General features: G+C 30.2%; 1 protein-coding gene across 6 annotated transcripts in view; it reads right to left on the bottom strand.

Moving 5' to 3' along the window:
- LOC107449792 (organic cation transporter protein) overlaps positions 1–12,684 on the bottom strand; it is a 41,696-nt gene that overhangs the window by 4,955 nt on the left and 24,057 nt on the right. For all 6 annotated transcript variants that reach the window (XM_087164193.1, XM_087164194.1, XM_087164196.1 and 3 more), the window contains exons 4-11: positions 12,302–12,405; positions 10,556–10,710; positions 8,967–9,135; positions 7,781–7,922; positions 6,381–6,475; positions 5,406–5,620; positions 1,793–1,974; positions 250–500 (exon numbers count right to left, since the gene is read on the bottom strand). In XM_087164193.1, coding sequence (XP_087020319.1) covers positions 357–500; positions 1,793–1,974; positions 5,406–5,620; positions 6,381–6,475; positions 7,781–7,922; positions 8,967–9,135; positions 10,556–10,710; positions 12,302–12,405 — 1,206 coding nt within the window. In that variant the 3' untranslated portion in view covers positions 250–356. The remainder of the gene's footprint in view (positions 1–249; positions 501–1,792; positions 1,975–5,405; positions 5,621–6,380; positions 6,476–7,780; positions 7,923–8,966; positions 9,136–10,555; positions 10,711–12,301; positions 12,406–12,684) is intronic.

The raw sequence follows: 12,684 nt of genomic DNA, 5'->3' as shown, positions 1-12,684 counted from the left end.
ATCAGTGAAATACTGTCTTTATACACATATATAACTGGAAGAGTTGAAGGTATGTGCTTTTTTTTTAAAAATATCGAAATTGGGCATCTTTTGCAATCTTAGAAAAATAAATACAAATTTATCGAGTACTTTGACTTCAGAAAAGGTGTACTTTTTCTCCCTTTTAACATCATTATTGGACCATGCAAGTAAGTGGCCCCTTTAAAAAATGTGAATATATAAATTAAAGATATACTGAATTTACATTACCTCTAAATGTTGAGCCAAACAGTGTGTAAGTTTTGCCATCTTGTAAATTAAGATTTTCTGTCATTGTTTGGAAGATTAATTGCTCTGAAGCTTTTTTAAAACATCTTTTATTTTGAGAATTTTGCTGCCTCTTCTAGTGTATCGGGTACATGACAATTGTTTGTTTCTGGTAATAACAGAACAAGAAGGCCCCCGATTGTTGCTAGAATTCCATATATTACTTGTGGTACTGCTGGATGAGTTGCATAACCCTGCAAAAAATTTTAAATTTGTTTATTTAAAAATTGGGTTTAGTAAGCTTTGTATTCTTTAAAATTAAAATTTTTAAATTTTTTTGATTGGAGATATAGCTTTAAAACTTTTTTCACTAACCATGTCATCAGTTGCTGAAAAAAAAAAATTGTTCAAATGAGTAATTTCTGTGGTGAATTCTAATTAAAAAAATTTAAGAGTTATTAAGAAAATTAAATTAAATTAAAAAGCGATCAGAAATATAAATTGTATTAAAACTTGGTATAGTAGCCATTAAGACATCCGAGCTGAAAACTATTTGAAATTAAGTAGCAATTAGGATTAAAGTAGGCATAAATTTATTAAAAAAATTATTCAGGTTATTCTAATTTTAGAGCTCCAATGGTTCTGAGGAGTTGAGTTTGATCCTCTGTCAATAGGTAACCCTCTGTCAATCCAGCTTCAAATCAAAAGGTGGATTTGAAGTGGCTTGTGCAAAACGTTGACCACATTGTCACATTCTTGCCACAAAATTGCAGAATTTTAATTTCCATGATCTGCCTTGCTCACAGTGGGCTATTACAAAAAGGTTTTACTTACTTTTCAGAAATTTTATTAGGTTTTTTTTTTTTTTTTTTTTTAATTTAATAAATAAAGAATTCTGCTTTTTTGAATTGCTGAAAAAAATTACTTTTTTATTCTTCTTATATCCTACTTAAGTAAATCGATTTAAAATTACATTGATTAAATTTAAAATCACACATCTCGTATTCAGGCTATTTACGATTTAAAATTGTACATCGCGTTATGTATTCATACGATTTCAATGTAACGCATCTTGAGTAGTTTTCATGGGATTTAAAAATCTTACATCTGGTTTTATATTCAAGCCATATTAAAACCTCACTTCGTGATTTAAACTCACACATTTAAAAAAAAAATCGCCTGTTGATATTTTTTATTAAAAAGTTAATAATATTCTATGAATATAAGCTTTCTACATACACTTTTTGTTTGCTCAAATTTTTTTTTCAATAATTAAAATATGTTTTGCGTGTAACATTTTTTAATTTCAACTTTTTACTTCTTTTGGTTTTTTAACCAAACTCATCCTTGCATTATTAATAATTGTACAGTTTTATGTAAAAGCTTTTACATAAGTAGCCGATGAATAATACCAAAAAATTTTCTGTGGTAATTCAATTTAGGTTTGATTCAAATGACAAAAAAAGTTGCAATACATTTAAAATGACTGTAAAAAATTGTACAAAATATGAAAAGACTGTTAAATTAAGAAAAGTCTAGAACTTACCAATTCTCTAACAAATGGTGATAGAATAGAACCGATTCTGGCACTTACAGAGGCAGAACCCATGCCAACATTCCTCACAACAGTTGGAAATAATTCTGCAGTATACACATAAATAATGCCGAAAGCACAAGAAAGGCAAAATTTTCCAGTCATGGATACAACTACTGGCAACCACCAAGGTTCTGAAAAATAATAGGGAAACATTCAGAAAATTTTAATGTGATTAACTTAATTACATTGAATTTTATCAACAAAAAAAAAGTTTCTGGCTGTTACTGTTGATTTAGGGCATAGATTCTCAACCTTTTTAACGTTGCCGCCCCCTTAAGGATCAAAAAACATTTCAACGTCCCCCTTCGTGAAAATGCAGTTGTTTAAAGCATGGGGACGGAGGGAGGTGTGCTGAATTATAAGCAAAATCTTAATTTCTTTACGCTTTAAATTTGTTTGGTCTCTTTAAAAAATATAATGTGCCCATTAACTCGATAATTTTCTCGCGGCAGGTAATCGCAGTCTATTTGTTACAATAAAAATAAATACGTTTAATGAAAAAAATACAACAAAGAAACCTATGCTTAAAAAAATAATTTATTCTCTATTAGATAATTAAAAAAACAACCAAAATGATTTTTAACACTAAAAAGTAGTATCAGCGAAACATTCAAGTAACTAACCAATTTCTCAGAAAATTTGTTCAGAACCAATTTCTTAACGGTCAGCTCAATACTTATAGTGAGATGAAGACGCTAATCCCCTCGTTGCACAATTTCGAGTCGATTTCTCCTTTTTGTGATAAGATCTGTAACAACATTGATTCCACGTTCGACAAGCTAGGGGGAAGGGGAGGCAATTAAAAAATGTTTAATGATAGTCTACAGTCCAGGATAAAGACGACTAATGTCACCTTTAAGCAAAAATTCTGTGAGACGATCATCATTTCAAAGTTTACCTAGTTAAAAGTTGAACCAATTCCTCGTAAATCTCAACCTCTGCTGTTTCAATATTCACAAAAGGGTTCAGAACCCATAAACCCATTGAGGCACTTCTAGGGAAAAAAACATCTTTAAAACGGTCAGAAAAGTTCATGTCAAAGAGTCAAGGTGTTGACAATATTCTTGTGCGTCATCAGAGTGAATTTCGCCTGCTTGGCTGAACTCATTCCAACCAAAATTCTGCTTCCACGAAATGAGTTTTTTTAGAAAGGCAGAAATAACTGATTTTGTAGGGATCAAATTGAGCTCGTTGCCTTGAAGATGTAAATTATCACTCTTAAATTTTACAGATAAATCTGTCAAAGTCTTTCTTAAATGCTATCAATCTGTCTCTCAGAGCTACATCTCTGTTTTCGAGGAACTCAAGCATAGAGTCGAAAAGATTCCAATACCTATTGAGACAGAAGGTTTTGGAAAGCCAGCGAATCTCGGTGTATAGTAGCAAGTGATTGAATTCTTTATCGTTTTTCTTTCACAGCTGTCTGAATAATCAATTGTAGAGAGCATTACGATGAATTTTGTTCACAGCAGATATGGCATATTGCAATGATTGATGCAAGCGGTTGCTGAGATTTTCCCCTACTAAATGCTTTCTGTGAATCACGCAATGAACAGCTAAGACATCTGGTACCTTCCTTTCCAAAAGGGCAATGTCGACCCACAATTGCAGGAGCCTATCAGTGATAATAGACATAATATTCGCAAGAGGAATGTTTTTCTCTTTAAAATAATCTTTGAAAGTATTAAAAATAGATTTACCTTTGATATCTACAATCAAGCTTCTTGCAAAAAGTATCTCTTGAATAATTTTTCCTACCTTTACAAACCGGACCTATGCCTATAGTAAAGCCTACATTATCTGGCAAGGTTGATTTATCAACTTGAAGGGAAAATTCGTTGGATAACAAAAGTTTGCGTAAAGAAATGTCAACGTCTTTAGCCAATTCATCGTTTCGTCGCCGCTCTGTATCGTTGCTTACGGGATATTTTTTTATTACAATGGATGCGACTGGATGGTGTAAAACTGTTTCTAAAACTTCCTTGACAAACGGCAGTATCAACTCTGCTTCGATGGTATGAGCTTTCCCAGATTTAGCAATAAATTTTGATATATTATAAGAAGCTATTAAACCATCGTCGCATTTTTGTGATGAGGTTGCTAGTAACCCAGAGACCGAAGGTGCCTTCAGAAGCGTGAAAGAAGATGTTCATGAAAAATGTCAAATCTTTATTTTGTTTGTCAGGATAAGTTTTTTGCAAATACTCCTGATAACGGTAAGATTTCATTACCTCATTAGATAAAACTTTATTACAAAGTAAACACATGGGTAGTTGAGAGTTCAACAGTGATTGAACAAATCCCAACTTCAAGTATGTGGCACTGTATTGATGACACCTCTTTTTATTAACCGACATTGTTGGTGGTAGGGGGAAAAAACTGTAATGAAGCTAAGAAAAACCATTATAAGAAACTCGGGTCACATCGAAAATTCATACTGAAAGCGCAATGACTTCAATAAGTCAAAGGCAAAAGGTACAGACTCGTGCGCTGAATTATGTTGGTTCGGAGCGGAGAATAGGTGCCGTATAAGTTCGTTTTATTGCTGGTACAAATGGTGTATCGGATAATCTTTATTATATTAATTTAATTTTTTTTCTCTTTAATATTAATTTTAGATTAATTTTATTTATTAAATAAATCTTAATTTAATAATTTTATTTCTAAGTTTTAAATTTGAATGACAAAACATGTTCATCGCCCCCTACCGCCCAAAACATACCCAACGCCCCCTACTGCCCAAAACAAGTTCACCGCCCCTCAGCATACTCCCAACGCCCTCGTTGAGAACCAATGATTTAGGGAATGTTGTGTTTTGTGTTATGCAAAGATTCTTGCGATTATGCATGTATTAAGTGCAGTACTTTACCTCACTGATAAATTACTATATTTATCATCACAATCCATAACACATTTGATTATTTTATATATATTTCGTTTGTGTGCATGTGTCTGTTTAACCATTATTAAATAATCTTTTTGTATTTTTTTTTATCCTATTCTATATTAAAATAAATGATTAAAACAATGTTCAATAATTTAAACAAATTGCTACAAAATCACAGTTAATAGAATTTTGTTTACAAACAAAATTATACTGCATAGTTTAATTTATCAGAGAGACAAATATTTATAATTAATTAAATGCTGATCTAAATATTTTAAATATAAAAGCAGCATTTTAAAAATTGAGTTAAGTCTGATTAGTGTTTTCTGTCAAAGTTATGCAAGGAAAGATATTTTAACGAGACCACTGATTGAGATTTTTGTCTTAATGTTCAAAATAAATTAACAGATGATACTATATTGTATATTAAATTAGGAATTTTATTAAATTTTACATAGTACTTAAGTTTTTACAAGCATAATCAAAGTTTTTTTTTTCATTCCTCTTTTATGAAGTTGAAATTATAAAATACAAACAATTATTTTGGTTTAAGTTTAATATAATTAAAATTAACACTGTAACTGCAAAATCAATGAACAAATTTAAGTACACAGATGATAAGTTCTTTTAATTCAAATAATTGAAAACTTAAAAATTATGAATATAAAAAAATACCTGTTGGTATAGGATACATCAGGAAACATGCTACAGCACCTAATATCAAAAACATTGATAAAGGTGTTCTTCTGCCAAATGATTTGATTATGAATATGGAGATGAAATTGGCTGGAAATTCAATAGCGCCAGAAGCAGCGAAGTTTAAAAATGGATCTCCTTCCTGCTCATTTGTATTGTAAGAGAGACCATAATACATGAAAGCTATGACACACCTGTAACAAATTTCATCAAATTTTAAATATTAAAATAAATTTGAAAATGTGAAAATAAACAATATGACTATGTCGTGGGCAGGCAATAAGCTAGTCACGAGAAAAGTGAGTGAAAATATCTCTTACAAATTATATTTATAAATTTTATATTTAACATAATTTTTCGTTAAACATGAACATAATTTTTTAAGACTTTTTTTAAAAATAAACTTGTGCGCGATAAAAATTTCATCAATCACACAGTCCCTAGCCAAATTTGTTAGACGCACTACAAGTTTCTATGTGAAATCTTAATTATCAGATGATACTATACAGCTTTGTTTTTGAGCGACTGAAACCGGTTTGCACTTCTTTACGTTCTTGTATCAATTGGTTAAATTAGAAAATATATAATATAAATTCGACGATTGGCCATTTAATCATTTTTTTAAATGTAAAAGTCACAAATGAAAGATTTTGCAATACAAAATGATATTTTAATAATTGAACCTCCTATCGGAAGAAAATCCCAAATATAAATAACATTTAGAAATCATTGACTTTTAGTTTTAAGCATATATGATGGTTTGCTTTAAATATTGAACATCAATTTCTTCTGTCAAGTTTTCAAATAAAGGGGTTTTCATTGAGAAATTTTTTTCTAAACAGCTTCATGGTGCTTCTATATATAACAAAGCTGATTTTTTGCAATTTCTCCGCTCTATCATTTAAAATTCTTTTTCACAAATATTTTAAATTGGTTTATGAAACATCATCTTACCAAAGATAAAACAGGTTTATCGTTTTCCCTCTCAATCCAGGTGTTTTTATTAAATCCAACAAATTTCCTCTTTGATTTTCTTTTTCATCATTTCCCTGGAATGAATTTAAGTGCAACTTTTAAACCTCAATTGTTAATTCTCAATAATTCATCAGTTTTGTTTACATAAGGTTTAAAATATCTGTCTATGACACTACCATTATGTATCCATAACGTTCAGTACCACAGAGGACTGATCGTAAGGACACGTTTCCCAGTGGAACGCCGAAGTCAAGTATCAATGGCTGTGGTCAGTAAGCGGTTGAGTGACCACTTTGAAGGCAGTTAGGGTACGTTGTGTTGGTCCTCGTTAAACTGTTCTACTTTAAACCGTCCGATTTTTTGCGAATGTTGTCGGGCTACTAAAGCGGGGTTTGCCATCCCCATCTGCAGAGGATCAAAATTATGGTGGTATATCCTTTGGCTCATCTCAAGAGATGTTTCCAGACCATCACCAATCGCCCATTGTGCAGCTATAGTGCGACATAGATAAAGTACTACTACTACCATAACTTTTATGGCAAAAATTATAATTCTTTGTGATTTATTAAAAAAAAAAGTCAAGATATTTAAGTTTTGCCCCATAAAAAAATTTTGTTACTTATTTGAAAAGTCTTACGAAATATTGTGTAGTAAATCGATTGTGTAGTTGCAAAGTTAAAATAACGTAATAAGTAAAGCAATTCCGCTATAGACGTTTGTCGATCCTGCTCAATCTCAAAGTAATCGCCGCAGTGATCTGCTTTTGGTGCCTTATTTCCAGTATTAATAATATTTGAATCTTATTATTTTTTTAAATTAAAATCGTATTATTGGGTTTAGGTTCAGAATTGGTAATTCGATTCACTAAAGTCATTTATGGATTCGAACAATAATTCAAACATAGTAAAGCAGTTATATGAGGAGACTACTAATATAGGGAAACTACCAAAACTTATTAACAGCTATAACATGCATAATTTTCAAGTGAAATTTTACTTGCGTCATTTTTTTAGAAAGTAAAATTATATAGTTTAGAGCCTAAATACACACAGTTCATCCCTATTTATTTTATATTTTGAGTAAAAATTAGCGTATAAAGTATGAATGTACGCGACAACGCAAGAGTTTTAACTTTTTAAATATGTCGTTTATCCCAGCTTCCAAAATTATCACTATATGAACTGTTGCTGCGGCGAGTTTTGCTCATGATGAACAATCTTTTTGACGAATTGTGCCCCCACCATGAATTGTAGCTGCGACAAATAATGCCCTCAGCCTGTTGTCCCAAGACCAAATGTGTTTTACAAATTAATGCATAACCTGTAATAGTAATTGATTCGGCAAGTATATTATGCATTATAAATCACTTGACTACTTACCTTATCAGTCATAATTTCTTTTATCTTAGTTTCTAATTCCCCTTTCTCCATTCCATTCATTTTTCCAGCTTTAATTAGAATAACTTTAGCCTCCTCATACCTTCCCATTGCAATCAACCATCTCGGAGATTCAGGAAAGAACCTTAAATATTAAATTTAAAACTAAAGTCCAAACTTTCTTTTCATTCTATTTTATTCCTAAAAATATTTCTAAATGTCTAACTTAAACTTTCTAATCATATCGCGAAACTTTAAACTAGTTGAAGTTGAACTAAAAATATTAGAAAGAAACAATAATATAAATGAGTACAACAATAGTATAACAATAATATCTTTTGAGTGTTATTCCACATTTCGACTCTTTGTTTTAACATCCAATTAACTCTGTATGAGATTTTGTTTTCTCACAATATCATTCTAAATATCAGGGCTATGAATTTGGAGACAATGAGTGAAACTTGAAGAAAATTTGGCAATTGTCAGAGTTGTAAATTTACTGACTCCGGCTAGTTGAAAGATAGGTTCTATAGGTTAATATAAAAAAAAAAAAGTTTTTGATCTTATAAAAATAAACAGAAATTCTACTCAAATAAATATTATCACAATTATTTAAACTATCATAAACTAAAATAATCACATTTAAACCTATGTTTAGCTGAACTGTTAAAAAAAAAGAAAAAAAGAAAATAATTGAAACATTTGGTAAAAATCAATATTAATGGATAATTAATAAGTTATCGTTTATTTTATAAATTCCAAATCCCAAATTTATTTAACTAAGTTTCTGAGATAGTTTAAAAGATGTGGGAATGAATTTAATAAAGTAATTGTAACAGCTTCTTAGTTTATGAATATGCACTAAACTATTTTGGCATAAGATATGTGTGTGCGACCTGGGATTTGGTGAAAATTCTAATTGAGAATAAATCGGTGTGAGAGTCGGCACCCTCAGGAAAGTCTTGGAGTCGAATATTTCCTGTATCGACTCTTCAAGTCTGGTAAATACTGAAAAGGATCAGTAAAAAATGGTCTATAAAGGAATAAGGTGATTCTTGAATATTGTGTAAACTCAAGGTTTTGGCTTGAATATTGAACGGATATCAAACGAGACTATGATGCGTCCTCGATTTCTTCGCCACCAACGCCACTGGCGTTTAACTTTACAAGTTTAAACATTCTTACATACCAATAAGTACCCAATAGAAAAGCGGTCGGAATTGTTATGAATATCTGAATCCAGAACCAGTCTCGTAGCAGCCAGGCAATTAAAGGAAGACTCACAAATGCAAGACACCAGCCAAAGTTTATGCTCAAACCATACAACGGTCTATAAGCAGGCGAAACAACTTCCATTACTGTAATAAAAAATTATACAATTAAATAATAAAAATATTTCTCTACATGACTGTTAAAGCTTCAAATCGGAAAATTATCAACACAGCAAAATTGAGGGCTGAATATTTTGGGCTATAATATCAAAATGTCAAAAGGAATTTTTTTCTAAAAATATTAAATTAAAATTTTTTTTTAATCTTTTAAAGCAGAATTTTTATTAAACATATTTTTCATACTTTTCACATTATTTTATATTAATTTATGTCAAAATAAGTGAAACAGGGGACGTAGCGTTTGTAAAAAGTGCTTAAAGGTGCTTATTTTTGATATACGTTTTTTAAAAGCCCTTAAAAGTGCTTCATTTTCTATCTTTTAGAAAGATATTTTTTCTTTGCCGTATCGATTGTTGTTCTAAATTACAAGAAAAAGCATGATTTTCGCAAATTTCTCTGCAATATTTTTCAGAAAATAGTTATTTTATCATGATTATATAACATTTTTGAAAATGTTTCTACATTTTATTGATTTAATGTATATAAATTAAGAACTTTAAGCGATAGAAGAAAAATAATTTTTATTCTGCACAGTTCTTAATTAAAATTTTTTTTTTTTTTGGAAAGTGATTAAAAATATTTTTTTAGTGCTCAAAAAGTACTTAAAAGGTGCTTATTTTTTGTTGAAAAATTTGGTTACGCACCCTGTGAAAGTAATATCTTCCAAACAACACGTTTTCAAATTCGCACTTATTTGCAGTTGTTTATGTCTAAGAGGAATAGTTATTAATTATTGAAATTTCTTCACTTTACGAAATCAATTATTGATAAATTTTTGAACATGAATGAAAAAAAAAAATTTTTCTTTTTTCAAAATTCTTTTTTGGATTTTATATATTAAAACAAATATAATTCCGATTATCAAACAGATTTTTTTCAGTAACTATTAGATTGTATTTTTTTTATAATAAAAATATATCAAAATACATTTTTACTTATAATTAAAGCCTGGGACAAAAATATGTTGAAGGGTCACCGGTGTCTCGTCTGCGTCAAAAGGTTAAAAAATTTACTGGAAAAATGCCTGTAATCAATGGATTTTATTTTTAAAAAAATATTTAGTTGTTTGGGGAAAAAATTATCGGCCATGGTAACCGTTTTACTAAAAGAAGGCAAACCTGAGGGGGAAAAAAGGAACAGGAATAATACAAATAAACGCTTCCTAATTTGTGTAAACTGAAAAAGTTCTCTCTTTTTTTTCTTTTTTTTTTGAAAAGAAAAAAAACTTGGAAATTTACGCAAAGCTACTCTTCAAATTTTTGAAATAATTTGAATGTTTTGTGGTTTTATTATGTATTTCTTGATACTCATTTGTACAGATTGATAATTCTAAAGTATGTAATTTTAAAATGTGAGGTTTAAAACTGAGCTGAAAACGTTTACTAACGTAACACGAAAACTGTGTTAAAAACTCCAGAAGTCCCAACTGCAATTAATAATCGTAATGCAGCAAACATCAGGAATGACGTAGAAAATGCACATATCACGGATGAGAAAAGTGCGATGACACCACATACAACAATCACTGGTTTTCTGCCATATCTGTCAAAAAGAATACATTCTAAGTTAATATTTAAACTCATATTACACTTATGCATGTTAGACATAAAACTTATGTTTAAATTAGTTATAATTAATGGTAAAGCGCTAAAAAAAACGGACCACCCTGAATAACTTTTGATCTAATGATCGGATTTTCACATTCTAGGACTCAATCTTAAGGGCTCGAGGAGGTGACCTTAAATATGTTAATTAATAAGTGCAGGCGATATTTAAGTCACGAAATCAGACACAAAAACGTATTTTTTCTGAATATACATAACTTTTTTTCAATGGATTGAGATTTCCGATCCTCAAAATATAAGAGACAGCCGCAATCTGGATCCTCATAGTTCGGTTAGGTGAGTGTTCAGTTAGGAGAATGTTTGGACCTCTTAGTGTTAATTTTACCTTTTTGCGTATTTCACTATATCATGAGAACTTTTTAAGCAAATTTAAAAAAAAATTGCGCACAATTATAAAAATTCCGCAATCTGGGAAATATGGTCCCCATAGTTTGATTAGTATATAGGGAGATCCTAAGTTTGGATCCCTTAATGCTAATTTTATTGCTTACGAATTTTTCCTATTTCAAGATTTTTTTAAAGTAAATTGAAAAATTTCTGCACACAATTGTTAAATTTGTTTATCTACAGGTAATTCCATACAAAAAAATTAATGTTAGTAAATATTTATTATTTTATTTAACAACGATCGTAAAATTCTTGAATTGTAAGGTGTAGAATTTTTTGCATCGTTTCAAAGAACATAATTTTACATGGTAAAATATGAGTAAAATCGGCTGAATAGTTCCTGAGAAATCGAATTTTAAATATCTGACTTTTTTGAAATTTAATTTCTCAGGAACTACTTAACCGATTTTACTCAAATTTTATATTTTGTCATGCAGAATTATATTATTTTAAATCATGCAAGAAATTCTATACCTTATAATTCAACATTTTTCCGACCATTCTTAAATAAAGTAGTAATAAATAATAAATATTTACTGAAAATATTTTTTTGCATGGAATTAACTCTGGATCAACGAATTTCCTAATTGAGTGAAAAAAAATTTCATTTCGCTTAAAAGGTTCTCAAGACATAGCGAAATACGCAAAAAGTAAAATTAACATAAAGGGATCAAAACTTTGGAGCGCTCTCCTGACCGAACTATAGGGACCATATCTCCCAGATTGTGGCTACCCCCTATAATTTGGGAGTCAAAAATCCGAATCCCTCGAAAAAAATTTGTTTATTCAGAGAAAGACGTTTTTGTAGCTTAAAATATCGCCTGCGCTTCTTAATTAGTATATTTGAGGTCACCCCCTCGTGCCATTATGATTGAGTCCTAGAAAGTGAAAATCCGATCATTAGATCAAAAGTTATTCAGGGTAATCTTTTTTTTTTTGGCGCACTATACATATAATTACAGGATTTAGTGCTCAAATACGTCTATAAGACCCAAAAACGTCTTATAAACCGACATATAATAATTTATTATTTTCGCTAGAATCCGTATAAAAATGCATTAAATTATTTCCCTTGAGTATTTGCTTTTTGCTGATGATGTCAACAACTTAAATAATCATACTTATCTGCTAAGCCACCAGTTATTGTAACAGAACACAGATAGCCTATCATGAAGATTGACTTCGACAGGGAAACCAACCACGCTTGGTCACAAACTAAATCCCACTGAAAGAAAAAAGATTCATAGGAAAAAATATAAGATTTCGAACAATCCGAATGCATTGAATAATTATTATAAAAATGCATAGACAATATGCGTTTGTAACTAGGTGTTGGTAACGATGGTCTTAAAAAATGGCACTGATAACTGTTTTAAATGAAGTGTTCAGATAAGTTTTTCAGTGACTTGAGCTGATCCAGTTTAACCTTGATTGAAACGATTGGAGGCGATTTTCACAACTCTAATTTACAAAAGAACCGAGTGTCTTATAGAGAAGTTTGTAG

Source organism: Parasteatoda tepidariorum, chromosome 5, assembly GCF_982258835.1.
Source record: "Parasteatoda tepidariorum strain Cologne lab strain chromosome 5, Ptep-v5.0, whole genome shotgun sequence".
Lineage (NCBI taxonomy): Eukaryota > Metazoa > Arthropoda > Arachnida > Araneae > Theridiidae > Parasteatoda > Parasteatoda tepidariorum.
Note: the sequence above shows the minus strand (reverse complement) of the source record. Positions and strands in the feature narration are given on the sequence as shown.